A 13,804-nucleotide genomic window follows, 5' to 3' on the forward strand; every position below is an offset into this window, starting at 1 on the left:
GGGTGTACCTTTGTGACCAGCGTATGCTTAGTTTCCTTCTAATGAATTTGACACTCAAACTTTTCCTTGGAGTATTTGTGCACATGTAATGACTGATATGTTAGTTTACACGTACTGTATTACTAGTTTCTTCTTTGTCCCAGCTGTTGTGTGTTCTTTTGGTCTCTAGCCTTCCTTTAGAAGTAGGAGGGAGTTTTTAATTGTACACTGATCTGTTAGGTAATTGGACTATATCTATTTCTAGAGGCAGGTGCATTTTAAACTGACCCCTGCCTGATTCAGGACTTGTACTGCTTCCCTGACACTGCTCTCTCCTCTTAGTTTTTCTTTGTTTTAAGATTTATTTGTGTTTTGAGAGAGACATAATACAATCGGGTGAGGGGCAGAGCAGAAAGGGAGACACAGAATCTGATGCAGGCTCCAGGCTCTCAGCCATCCGCACAGACTCTGATGCGGGGCTCCAACTCACAAAAGGTGACATCGTGACCTGAGCAATGTCGGACACTCAACTGACTGAGCTACCCAGGCGCCCCTGCTCTTTTCTTGGACACTTGAACCACACTGAACTCCCCTTCACCTTTTGTTGGCTAATATTTTTTAGTCTTAGATGGATTTTGGCGTTGATGTCATTGTTTCGTGCACTTAATGCTTGTTAAGGTTTGTTCTCATAGTTACCCTTTGTTCTGCAAGCCTTGTTTTTTCATATTTCTGTCAGAGACTACATTTCTTTTTTGCAACGAGCTGCTTTAATATTGCTTTTAGTTTGTGTCTGTAGTTGATGTGTAGTCATGGTGTGTGTGTGTGTGTGTGTGTGTGTGTGTGTGTTGTTTTTGTTGTTCCGTTTTTGTTTTTGCTTCTGTTTTGCCTGAAAAACATCTTTACTTTGCCTTCACTGTGAAGAATGTTTCTGTTAGGTAAAGACTTCCAGGTTGGTGGCTATTTTAGTTCACCTTTCATACATGCCAATCCATCATCTGGCTTCATTTGCTGTTCTTGAAGAGTCAGCTGGTAGTGTTGTTGTCGTTGTCCCATGGAAGGCGGTATCTTTGTCCTCTCATGACTGTTAACATCTTTTTGCCTCGGGTGTTCTTTGTGGAGTCACTCTCATGGTTCTTTTATCAGTTTTGATTCTTATCTTTGTAGCGAGGTGGTACTACCCATTCTGTGTTTCCTCTACTTTGTGGGTTCCTATTGGACCTTTGTACCATATCTTCTGTGTCTTTTGGGCTTCTGTATTTTCTGGACGTTTTCTCTGTGTATGGTCTAGATATATTTTTACCTAACTATCTTTCAGTTCACTGAGTCTATTCACCTGTGTCTAGTCTGATGTGAAACCCACCGACTGAGTTCTTCATGCCATTAACAAGATTTTTTAGTCTTTTAATTGTGTTAGAGAGCTAGACAGACTGGGAGCAAGGGAAGAACAGAGAGAGAGGGAGACACAGATGCCGAAGCAGGCTCCAGGCTCTGCACTGTCAGCACAGAGCCCAACGCGGGGCTCAAACTCCCGAATCACGAGATCATGACCTGAGCTGAAGTCAGATGCTTAACCAACTGAGCCACTCAGGCACCTGGAGATCTTAATTTTAGCTCTGGTAATTTGCAGTTGGAGAATCTGTTTTGAGTCTCTGAAAATTTCCCATTTGTCAAGAATGGTTTTTGGACAGTTGACTTTTGCATCCAATAACTCCAGTCTATGTGTCTCCTCTTGGTCTGTTTCTCTTCTTTCTTCTTTGGGTCGATATGACCTGTTTGTTTGTTTTTTGTTTTTTTATGTTTATCTATTTATTTTGAGGGAGAAAGAAAGTGAGAGCAGGGGTGGGGGTAGAGGACGGGGGAGAGAGAGACACTGTTGAGGAGAGGCTCTTTTCTGTTCAGTAGAGAGCCCAACACAGGGCTCAAACTCACAAACGTGAGCCGAAACCAAGTGTTGGTCACTTAAACGAGTAGACTGAGCTATCCAGGTGCCTCTCTTTTTTTGTTTGCTTGTTTGTTTCTTTCCTTTTCTTATGAAAAGAATTTTGTTTTAATATTATTTACTTTTGAGAGAGAGAGAGAGGTAGAGACAAAACTTGAACAGGGGAGGGGGAGGCAAAGTGGGAGACACAGAATCCAAAGCAGGCTCCAGGCTCTGCACTGTCACCACAGAGCCCGACGCGAGACTCAAACCATAACGCGTCAGTTCATGACATGAACCAAAGTGGGATGCTTCCCCGACTGAGCCACCCAGGCATTCCTTTCATTTCCTTGCCTTGCTTTGCCTTCCTTTCCCTTCCTTTCCTTTCCTTTCCTTTCCTTTCCTTTCCTTTCCTTTCGTTTCCTTGCCTTTCCTTTCGTTTCCTTTTCATTTTTTTCTTTTTTCTTTTCTATTCTTTTCTTTTTTCTTCTTTTTTCTTTTCTTTTCTTTTCTTTTCTTTTCTTTTCTTTTCTTTTCTGTCTTTTTGTTGTCTTGTCTTATCTTGTCTTTTCATTTCTTCTTGTTTTTATTGTTGTGCTGGACTGTATGGAGAAGCATAGAGGCTCTTCGTGTGCTTGTATTCCTTCAGCATTTCATCCCACACACCCCGAGTGCGGCGGTTCTTGGGCCCACTCAGGCGTGAGTGAGTTGAGACTGGGGCTCAGTCTTTGTAAGGTGCCGTGTGAGCTGGGCTCACGCTGTCCCCCACCCCCGTGTAGACCTCCAGGGTCTCCATTTGGAGGCCTGGAGTATTTCCGAGGACCCGTCCTTGATGCTAGCTCCCAAAGCCCCGTTATTTTCTCCACAGCACAATGAGATGATGGAAGGGTCAGCTTCTCAGGCAGTGCTTGCCGAGTGCCGGGCTCCTTTTCTGTGCCTCCCTGTGCTGTCCAGAGCTCGGTTAGCTGCGACTTTCTGCTTGCCTTTCTGTTAGGTTTCCTTTGCAGCTCGTTGGTATCTTGCCTCCAATCCCTGAGGAAATTCAGAATCCTCACATGTCTTGAGGGAGAGAGAGGACTCTGAACATTAGAGTTGGCTCAGCGGGCTTCCCTTTTGTTGGGGTCTCGGTCCTCCCAGTTGGGACTGCCTCGGGGTCTCCTTGATGCCTTCAGAGATGCTTCAAATTGAACTCATCTTTCCTAGTTCATGATGTGTTGATTAACAGGCTACTCACATGTATAAGAGCAAGCCAGGGAAGACTGAGAAGTCATAGCAAACATTTTGGTCCTCAGCATTTGTTACAGGAGAAAACGAAACCCAGTAGTCCTTGCCTAGTACCCGTCGTTCTTCTAAAATGACCATCCAGTTTGCCCACACTCAGCCAGCGTCCATGGGGTGGTGATGGTGTCAGCCTCCCAGCTCCCTATCCCCCACTGCCACGGCCGCCCTCCTCCCCTGTCAGGTGCCTGCCCAGGGCAGGCTTTGTGATTACGGGCTGGCTATGGCAGGGCAACTAGATGAAGTGGATCGCTTAAGTGACGCTTATTCTGGGAGTGTTTGATCAGTGTTGTTTGTATTCTAATTTTCGTAATGTTTATTTACTATTTAGAGAGACAGAGTGTGTGGCCAGGGGAGGCGCAGACAGAGGGAGACCCAGAATCTGAAGCAGGCTGGGGGGGGGGATGCCCCTCAAGCGTACAGGGTAGCCCCCACAAAAAGGGCTTCTGTGTTGGTGCACCCGAATCATCTGCAGAGACACAACCACCCACCCTTGTTGAGCCCTTTTGTGACTCTGCACCATTGTGGTCGCCAGGCTCTGGCTGCTGTGCTCCTCGGAGAGGGTGGTGGAGGCACATCTGAGAAGAGTGTATCTGGGCGAGTGAAGGGGTTAGGAGCAAATGTCGCTGACTTGCGCACTGTGGTTCCGGAAAGGCCTTTTCCGGAGAGGTCGCTCGGGAGCTGAGGCTGACCGAGCACTCTCCCAGCAGTCTGACTCCGAGGCCAAAGGCCGGGGTCAAGGAGGAGCTTGGCTTTGTTGTGAGCGATGGAAGCGGAAGCGGAGCCAGGTGAGGCACCAGGCAGCTGGCGTTGGGACGGAACCTACCCCGTAAGGAGTTGGGTTTTCCGATAAGGGCCTGGGGTCGTTGTGTCCTCAGGGGGAAGGACTGGCATGAGGTTGTTGAATTTTTTTATGTTTATTATTTTTTTTTTCAATATATGAAATTTATTGTCAAATTGGTTTCCATACAACACCCAGTGCTCATCCCAAAAGGTGCCCTCCTCAATACCCATCACCCACCCTCCCCTCCCTCCCACCCCTCATCAATCCCGTTTGTTCTCAGTTTTTAAGAGTCTCTTCTGCTTTGGCTCTCTCCCACTCTAACCTCCTTTTTTCTTTTTTCTTCCCCTCCCCCATGGGTTTCTGTTAAGTTTCTCAGGATCCACCTAAGAGTGAAACCATATGGTATCTGTCTTTCTCTGTATGGCTTATTTCACTTAGCATAACACTCTCCAGTTCCATCCGTGGTGCTCCAAAGGGCCATATTTCATTCTTTCTCATTGCCACGTAGTACTCCATTGTGTGTATAAACCACAATTTCTTTATCCATTCATCAGTTGATGGGCATGTAGGCTCTTTCCATCATTTGGCTATTGTTGAGAGTGCTGCTATAAACATTGGGGTACAAGTGCCCCTATGCATCAGTACTCCTGTACCCCTAGGGTAAATTCCTAGCAGTGCTATTGCTGGGTCATAGGGTAGGTGTATTTTTAATTTTCTGAGGAACCTCCACACTGTTTACCAGAGTGGCTGCACCAATTTGCATTCCCACCAACAGTGCAAGAGAGTTCCCGTTTCTCCACATCCTCTCCAGCATCTATAGTCTCTCGATTTGTTCATTTTGGCCACTCTGACTGGCGTGAGGTGATATCTGAGTGTGGTTTTGATTTGTATTTCCCTGATGAGGAGCGACGTTGAGCACCTTTACATGTGCCTGTTGGCCATCCGGATGTCTTCTTCAGAGAAGTGTCTATTCATGTTTTCTGCCCATTTGTTCAGTGGGTTATTTGTTTTTTGGGTGTGGAGTTTGGTGAGCGCTTTATAGATTTTGGATACTAGCCCTTTGTCCGATATGTCATTTGCAAATATCTTTTCCCATTCCGTTGTTTGCCTTTTAGTGTTGTTGGTTGTTTCCTTTGCTGTGCAGAAGCTTTTTATCTTCATAAGATCCCAGTAATTCATTTTTGCTTTTAATTCCCTTGCCTTTGGGGATGTGTCGAGTAAGAGATAGCTACGGCTGAGGTCAGAGAGGTCTTTTCCTGCTTTCCTCTCTAGGGTTTTGATGGTTTCCTGTCTCACATTCAGGTCCTTTATCCATGTTGAGTTTATTTTTGTGAATGGTGTGAGAAAGTGTTCTAGTTTCAACCTTCTGCATGTTGCTGTCCAGTTCTCCCAGCACCATTTGTTACAGAGACTGTCTTTTTTCCATTGGATGTTCTTTCCTGCTTTGTCAGAGATGAGTTGGCCATACGTTTGTGGGTCTAGTTCTGGGGTTTCTATTCTATTCCATCGGTCTATGTGTCTGTGTTTGTGCCAATACCATGCTGTCTTCATGATGACAGCTTTGCAGTTGAGGCTAAAGTCTGGGATTGTGATGCCTCCTGCTTTGGTCTTCTTCTTCAAAATTACTTTGGCCATTCGGGGCCTTTTGTGGTTCCATATGAATTTTAGGATTGCTTGTTCTAGTTTCGAGAAGAATGCTGGTGCAGTTTTGATTGGGATTGCCTTGAATGTGTAGATAGCTTTGGGTAGTATTGACATTTTGACAATATTTATTCTTCCAATCCGTGAGCACGGAATGTCTTTCCATTTCTTCATATCTTCTTCAATTACCTTCATAAGCTTTCTATAGTTTTCAGCATACAGATCTTTTACATCTTTGGTTAGAGTTATTCCTAGGTATTTTATGCTTCTTGGTGCAGTTGTAAATGGGATCAGTTTCTTTGTCTTTCTGTTGCTTCATTGTTAGTGTATAAGAATGCAACTGATTTCTGTACATTGATTTTGTGTCCTGCAACTTTGCTGAATTCATGTATCAGGCCTAGCAGACTTTTGGGGGAGTCTGTCAGATTTTCCATGTATAGGATCATGTCATCTGCAAAAAGGGAAAGCTTGACTTCATCTTTGCCAATTTGGGTGCCTTTGATTTCCTTTTGTTGTCTGATTGCTGATGCTAGAACTTCCAACACTATGTTAAACAACAGCGGTGAGAGTGGGCATCCCCGTCGCGTTCCTGATCTCAGGGAAAAAGCTCTCAGTTTTTCCCCATTGAGGATGATGTTAGCTGTGGGCTTTTCAGACATAGCTTTTACAATCTTTAAGTATGTTCCTTCTATCCCGACTTTCTCAAGGGTTTTTATTAAGAAAGGGTGCTGAATTTTGTCAAAGGCCTTTTCTGCATCGCTTGACAGGCTCACGTGGTTCTTATCTTTTCTTTTCTTACTGTGATGTATCACGTTGATTGATTTGCGAACGTTGAACCAGCCCTGCATCCCAGGAATGAATCCCACGTGCTCATGGTGGGTAATTCTTTTTATATGCTGTTGAATTCGATTTGCTAGTATCTTATTGAGAATTTTTGCATCTATGTTCATCAGGGATATTGGCCTGTAGTTCTCTTTGTTTAGTGGGTCTCTGTCTGGTTTAGGCATCAAAGTGATACTGGCTTCATAGAATGAGTCTGGAAGTTTTCCTTCCCTTTCTATTTCTTGGAATAGCTTGAGAAGGATAGGTATTATCTCTGCTTTAAACGTCTGGTAGAACTCCCCTGGGAAGCCATCTGGTCCTGGACTCTTATTTGTTGGGAGATTTTTGATAACCGATTCAATTTCTTCGCTGGTGATGGGTCTGTTCAAGCTTTCTCTTTCCTCCTGATTGAGTTTTGGAAGAGTGTGCGTGTTTAGGAATTTGTCCATTTCTTCCAGGTTGTCCAATTTGTTGGCATATAATCTTTCATAGTATTCCCTGAGAATTGTTTGTATCTCTGAGGGGTTGGTTGTAATAATTCCATTTTCATTCATGATTTTATCTATTTGGGTCATCTCCCTTTTCTTTTTGAGAAGCCTGGCTAGAGGTTTGTCAATTTTGTTTTTCTTTTCAAAAAACCAACTCTTGGTTTCGTTGATCTGCTCTCCGGTTGTTTTTAGATTCTATATTGTTTATTTCTGCTCTGCTCTTTCTTATTTCTCCTCTTCTGCTGGGTTTAGGCTGCCTTTGCTGTTCTGCTTCTATTTCCTTTAGGTGTGCTGTTAGATTTTGTATTTGGGATTTCTCTTGTTTCTGGAGATAGGCCTGGAGTGCAATGTATTTTCCTCTCAGGACTGCCTTCGCTGCATCCCAAAGCGTTTGGATTGTTGTATTTTCATTTTCGTTTGTTTCCATGTATCTTTCAATTTCTTCTCTAATTGCCTGGTTGACCCACTCATTCGTTAGTAGGGTGTTCTTGAACCTCCATGCTTTGGGAGGTGTTCCAGACTTTTTCCTGTGGTTCATTTCAAGCTTCACAGCCTTGTGGTCTGAAAGTATGCATGGTATAATTTCAATTCTTGTATACTTATGAAGGGCTGCTTTGTGACCCAGTATATGACGTATCTTGGAGAAAGTTCCATGTGCACTCCAGAAGAAAGTATATTCTGTTGCTTTGGGATGCAGAGTTCTAAATATATGTGTCAAGTCCGTCTGATCCAATGTATCCTTCAGGGCCCTTGTTTCTTTATTGACCGTGTGTCTAGATGATCTATCCATTTCTGTCAGTGGAGTGTTAAAGTCCCCTGCAATGACCACGTTCTTATCAATAAGGCTGCTCGTGTTTATGAGGAATTGTTTTCTATATTTGGGGGCTCCTGTATTCGGCGCATAGACATTTATAATTGTTAGCTCTTCCTGATGGATAGGCCCTGTAATTATTCTCAAATGCCCTTCTTCAGCTCTTGTTACAGCCTTTGATTGAAAGTCTAGTTTGTCTGATACAAGTATGGCTACTCCAGCTTTCTTTTGGCTTCCAGTAGCATGATAACTAGTTCTCCATCCCCTCACTCTCCATCTACAGGTGTCCTCAGGGCTAAAATGAGTCTCTTGTAGACAGCAAATAGATGGGTCTTGTTTTTTTTATCCATTCTGATACCCTGTGTCTTTTGGTTGGCGCATTTGGTCCATTTACATTCAGTGTTATTATAGAAAGATACGGGTTTAGAGTCCTTATGATGTCTGTATGTGTACGGTGTAGCCCCCACAAAAAGGGCTTCTGTGTTGGTGCACCCGAATCATCTGCAGAGACACAACCACCCACCCTTGTTGAGCCCTTTTGTGACTCTGCACCATTGTGGTCGCCAGGCTCTGGCTGCTGTGCTCCTCGGAGAGGGTGGTGGAGGCACATCTGAGAAGAGTGTATCTGGGCGAGTGAAGGGGTTAGGAGCAAATGTCGCTGACTTGCGCACTGTGGTTCCGGAAAGGCCTTTTCCGGAGAGGTCGCTCGGGAGCTGAGGCTGACCGAGCACTCTCCCAGCAGTCTGACTCCGAGGCCAAAGGCCGGGGTCAAGGAGGAGCTTGGCTTTGTTGTGAGCGATGGAAGCGGAAGCGGAGCCAGGTGAGGCACCAGGCAGCTGGCGTTGGGACGGAACCTACCCCGTAAGGAGTTGGGTTTTCCGATAAGGGCCTGGGGTCGTTGTGTCCTCAGGGGGAAGGACTGGCATGATGGATTTGAATGTTTTGAAAGCTGGTGCTGGTTCTGTGTGGATAGTGGGTTGGGGGAGGAGACAAGAATGGATGCAGTGTAGACGTCATTGGGTAGAGTGGCTCCTTCTAATGTGTGGGTTGAGCTCTAAGATTCGTGTTTTAGGCAACAGGTACAAGCCCCTCACATCACCCATCACATAAAGCACAGGACAGTGTGCGTCTTTATATCCTTTACAGAACTGCGTAATGTTTAAAAGCAGCGTGTGTAATTTTACGTGTGTGGGTACAGGGCGTACACTAAAGTATTCACCTGTTCTGGAGTGCATGGCAGGCACGGTATTAGGTGCTGAACCCTATGTGCTGCAGTTACCTCGCCCAGAGACGTATGCGGTTTTACGGAGAGCAATAGAAGGGCATGGGAGTGTGTGGTTCGGTGGAATAGGGGGAACGTGTGCACAGTGCGGCTGCAGGATGGCCGTTTTGTGCCATGGGTCGGCGTGGGTCAGACTCGGGGAGGCGGTTTTCCTTGGGAGGTCCGGCTGCCCTGTGTTCTCCTTCATGCACGCCACTCTGTCTCCCGGACGCCTTTCCAAGCACCTCGTAGTGAAGCTCCATCTGGGCGGACTGTGGGCTCTTTGAGTTCCACACGGGCCACCACCCTGCCCCCCCCACCTGTGCCTCCTCCTGGGAACAGAGCAGCTTGCTCCCTGGTCCGGTGGTCAGAAGCCAGGGAGATGGCTTTGCCTCTCTCCTGCTCTTCCCTCTCCCTGCTGGGCCGTGGGTCCTGTGGCGTGGAGCTTGCCTGTCTTTATGTCAGATCTTACTGCCCTTATGCCCGTGTGAGGATAGGCTGTCCAAGTGCACACAAGTCTCGCACACGACGTTCCTCCTGATGAACGCTTAGGTGGTGGTGACACACATGCGTCCCGGGTGGCCTGGCTGCATGCTCCCTCGATTTTCACGCACAGACGTGTGCATGGCAGGCGAAGTGGTTCACTGAGCACCTTGGTGAGGATTTGCTGTCTGGAAAGTGGGGGTGGGTCCTCACAAATGTGCTGATATGCAGACATGCATGGGGTGGGGGGGACCCGCTAGATGGGGCTGTCTTGGGCCTTGGGGCCTGGCGGTATGGGGGTGGAGGCGGGCACTGTCTGTGCAGCTTTCCAGAAGGGCCTTTCTGTTCCTGGCCAGTGTTTCCATAGACGGCTGGCTGGCTTTAGTCCCAGCGCCCTTGTCATGGAAGGGTCCATGTGGGAAAGGAGCCGAGACTCTGCCGGATCACTCCTGGTGGCAGCGTGCTTTCCAGCGATGACACTTCCGTCCCGCCTTCCTCGCCCTCCGTCTGCTTCACCAGATCTCCTCTCTGTGCTGTCTTCTTCTGTGACCTCCTCTGGGCTTTTCTCTGTGCTCGTGACCTTCTGTAGGATACGCATTTTGAATCCCTGCATCCCCCAACTCTTTTTCTTTTTCTTTTTCTTTTTCTTTTTCTTTTTCTTTTTTTTTCTTTTTGCCATATGCACAGTGTCATTCATGAGTTTCCTGATTGGCTGTGTCATAGGTCCTGGAAATCACGCACGTCGTATGGACAGTCATCTCTAGCAGGGATTTCTTGATTGTGTTGGGCTTGACGGTTTCCCCAGAGTTTTTTGTAACGTCCCTTGGCATCTTCCTGACTTTCATAATGTTCCCTCTGTGGCGGTTCTCTTTGGTAGCATTGACTGTCCTTCTTGTAACGTGCCTGTGTCATGAACCTCACAGGTCCTCGTGGCCCCTGGTCCGCAGGCTCACTTAGACCCGCTGCGCTCCGGAGCGAGTGAGCCGCCAAGACACGTTTGGTGGTGACCCGTGGGGTTCTGGGTGGCCAGGACATTGTCCAATGTCAGAAGAACTTTGGAGGACAGTCCCTTGCTTTCAGTGTACTTCCTGAGTTGAGGGACAGAGCCGGGATGGAACTGCCCCAGGGCAAGGGCTCTGGTTGTGCAGCCAGACCACTGGCCACTGGCACTTGTTGCCTTCAGGACCCTGGGGTGAGCTTCCTACACAGGGCCAGCCGCCCTGCTCACACCCCCACCTGTAGCCGCTCATTCGGTAGCTGCTTCACCCCTTCCTACCCAACATCTTGGTGCTCACTTGTCTTTCTCGTGAATAAATGTCGTTTGTGGCATTTTCCCCCCGACAGGGCACCTCCTGCTGCATGAAAAACCCGTGCAGGCAGCCATGGTCTCCTCAACTGATTTTCTTGGGTTTTCACTTTTTGCGTTGGAGTGGTTGACATGCGGTGGATGGTAGTTCCTGCTTCTCTGCAATCTTCTCTGGGGCGTCTGGGAAACTGTGTCCTTCTTCTTCGTGGTGGAAGCTGCTTCTCCTAGCGTCTGGACCATTTTCAAAGCCAAACCCCTTTCTAAAATCACCAAGCTATCCTGTGCCTGCATTGAAATGTGCCAGTTTTCGATCCTTCCCTTCCTTCTGCCTTACGTCGTGATGTCAGGTCTTCACTTGTCTTGCAGTTTGAGTTGCGTCGGCAGGTGTGCCCGTCTCACAGCAGTCCTACATCCACAGAGATGCCACATCTTCCGCACCAGACACAAAGATGTCTCACCAGTAGCACCAGGTTTTTGCATGTGCTGGGGTCGCCGCAGGGAGAGAGCTTCGAGACTTTCCCTTTCTTTGTGCCTCCGTGGTCCTCACGCTGGCCGGCTGGCAGCTGCAGCTGTGGACCTCAGTACATGTCAGGCCATTCAGCCTTTTCTTGTCACACCATGAGTCTTCTCTGCATCGCGGGAGCACGTCCGGCATCCCTGGGCACACTTCGAACGGGTCCCAGGCTGTAATTAAGGTTCATGGTATTGCCCTTAACGCGGTGAAAATGACGCAGGAACCCTGAGAAATCACTTCTCCTGTGGTGCTTGATGTACTGGAGAAAGGAAGTGCTTACCAAGAGCTGAGTAGCAGATTCGTGGATTCGTGCAACACCTGAGGGGACCTCAAGAGCAACAGGAGGTGGTGCACACTTCCCCCAGAGGACAGCGTCTGCTACAGCTCGTGTTATGCGGTTAGGACTTAATCCTGCGTCTCCACATTTGTTTGCCTTTCTCTTGACTGCAAATGGCACCATGTAGGTACGGTCAGTTTCTGTGTGCAAAATGATACGTTTTATCTTGTCAGAGTAGGTTTGTGTATGTTTTCGGGGAGGAAATGCTCTAATAGCCTAGTATCTGCGTATATTTCATGCACTGGTGGCCTCCCTTTTACTTACTAGGTTTGATACTTCGTAGCTGCTCAGCTCATCTGCCAGTCTTTCCAAATGTCACACATCTCCAGAAGAGTTTCCAATGCATTTATTGGAACAAAAATCCCCACATAGAAACGGGCCTGCACAGTCCTACATCAAGGATCAGATAGGCTTCTGTGGGTTCACCTTGTCAAGTCAGATTGCAAGGAACGTGGTCAGTTCTGTGGTAACATTCCCGTTGATTTGGAAAGGGCTACTTTATGAAAGAAATTGAAGTGTGTCACCAGTTTGTACTTGGATTTTCCAGAATTGCTGAAATCAACAACTCTCCTTATTTGGAATGTCAGTTGTTAAGTGAACGTTTATCCCCTCGTTTGTCCTACAGAGACAAAAGCTCTGGGGCGCCTGGGTGTCTCAGGGCATTAAGCGTCTGACTCTTGGTTTCAGCTCAGGTCATGATGTCATGGTTCAGGGATTGAGCCCTGCACCGGGCTCTGCGCTCGACTGACTGGAGAGTGTGCGTCCACCTCCTTGGAGCCCACCTGTACGCCATGTCCTGGGCGGGCGCTCAGTATTGGCGTGAGAGAAGCCCCACGCGGGGTGGTGGGCCCTGGCATCACTCTCCTCAGAAACCCTTCCTCCATAATATTTCCTGCTTGACTAAGGAAAGAAGTCGTAAACTCGCCCTTTCGTCAAGAGTCCTACCATCATTTTTGAAAAGTCCATTGGGTGTGGTTGAGTCTGATTGAGCCAGGGGTTCAGGCTAAGACAGCAGCTTTTGAGTACCGTCAGCCTTTCCCCACTGCCGCTCCACAAGCCTGCTTGGCAGACGAGGCCAGAGGCTGCGGATGGGCAGGAGGCTTCTCGGCCGCTTGCTCCCGAGTCAGCAGAGTTCCTGAGTCCTAGACCTGCCAGGCACCTGAAAATGTCCGTCCCCTTGAGTGTCGGTCCCTCCGAAAATCCCCGGGACTCCTGTGGGTGGTGAGGAGGGGACTGGTGTGTGTGATGCTACTTGAGGGCGGTGGGTGCTGGGCCTCTGGAGGGCCACGGAGGCCTGGTGTGCTCTGGTAAAGACCCCCTGTGTCTCTCCACTTTTGTCCCCTCTCCGACCCCAGGAGTGTGCAGCTCTCGCTGCAGAGCTCCACACCTGCAGGGAGCAGCTCGTGCAGAGAGAGGAGGAGATCGCCAACCTGAAGGCGGAGAGAAACAACACCAGGGTCAGTAGGCGCACTGCCAGTGTCTTCAAACACGGGACACCATTCACTCCCCTTGTCCGCAATGTCCCCGTGGAGTTGGCTGGGACCTATTGTTCTCAAACCTTGTTTGATCCGTGAGGAGGAGTAAGGCTCTTTTAACACATTGGCGGGGACGGCTCCCTACCTGGGAACTGAATTGAAGGGATTCAGACTTGGTTTTGCATTTGGTGAACTTGAGGCCCGGAATTGAAGGTGTTCTTGAAACACGGTTTTCCTTTTGCCTCTCCCGCCAGCTGCTGCTGGAACATTTGGAGTTCCTCGTCTCCAGGCACGAGAGAGCTCTTCAAAAAACAGTCATACGGCGATAGGCGAAGACTCCGGCCGGCGTGTCCAGTGAGGCGGAGGTGCTCAAGGTCCTCAACTGCATATTGGAGAAGGACAAAACCGAAGCTGAAACGGTGTGCCTAGCCACGGCGGTTCTCAATTTGTGCACATGCTGTGTGTTCTAGGCACACTTTGTGTGTTTGTGTGACTGGGGTTTCCTTTTCATCTTCTTGAATTCTTGTAAGAAGACAGGTCTGTATGGTTAAAAAGCAGTAGTTGGTGGAAATGTTGTGTGTATCGATTGGCTAGTACAAATTGCATAATGTAATTTATTTGGGGGAAGATTTGTCTCCAATGTAAAATTGAAAGCGGTTAACAAGCAAGTCTGTGAACAGGAGCATCCGTGAAAAACCTTACCAGCA

General features: G+C 47.9%; 1 protein-coding gene across 1 annotated transcript; it reads left to right on the top strand.

Moving 5' to 3' along the window:
* The first annotated feature begins 8,094 nt into the window (after positions 1-8,094).
* Positions 8,095-13,798, top strand: LOC147571425 (liprin-alpha-1-like). The gene is made up of 3 exons (XM_086696425.1): positions 8,095-8,541; positions 12,978-13,079; positions 13,352-13,798. Exons 1-3 carry the CDS (start codon positions 8,374-8,376, stop codon positions 13,424-13,426), a joined length of 345 nt encoding a protein of 114 aa, XP_086552551.1. The 5' UTR covers positions 8,095-8,373; the 3' UTR covers positions 13,427-13,798.
* Positions 13,799-13,804: the final 6 nt, after the last annotated feature.

This window comes from Puma concolor, unplaced genomic scaffold, assembly GCF_028749965.1.
Source record: "Puma concolor isolate L17-30 unplaced genomic scaffold, mPumCon1.1.hap2 unalloc_scaffold_28, whole genome shotgun sequence".
In the NCBI taxonomy this organism is placed as follows: domain Eukaryota; kingdom Metazoa; phylum Chordata; class Mammalia; order Carnivora; family Felidae; genus Puma; species Puma concolor.

Bases quoted from the DNA above. Each gene is read 5' to 3' on its own strand.
- LOC147571425 (XM_086696425.1), top strand. From the start codon at position 8,374: ATGTCGCTGACTTGCGCACTGTGGTTCCGGAAAGGCCTTTTCCGGAGA. The intron at 8,542-12,977 runs GTGAGGCACCAG...CTCCGACCCCAG, and splicing joins GGAAGCGGAAGCGGAGCCAG to GAGTGTGCAGCTCTCGCTGC. The intron at 13,080-13,351 runs GTCAGTAGGCGC...CTCTCCCGCCAG, and splicing joins CGGAGAGAAACAACACCAGG to CTGCTGCTGGAACATTTGGA.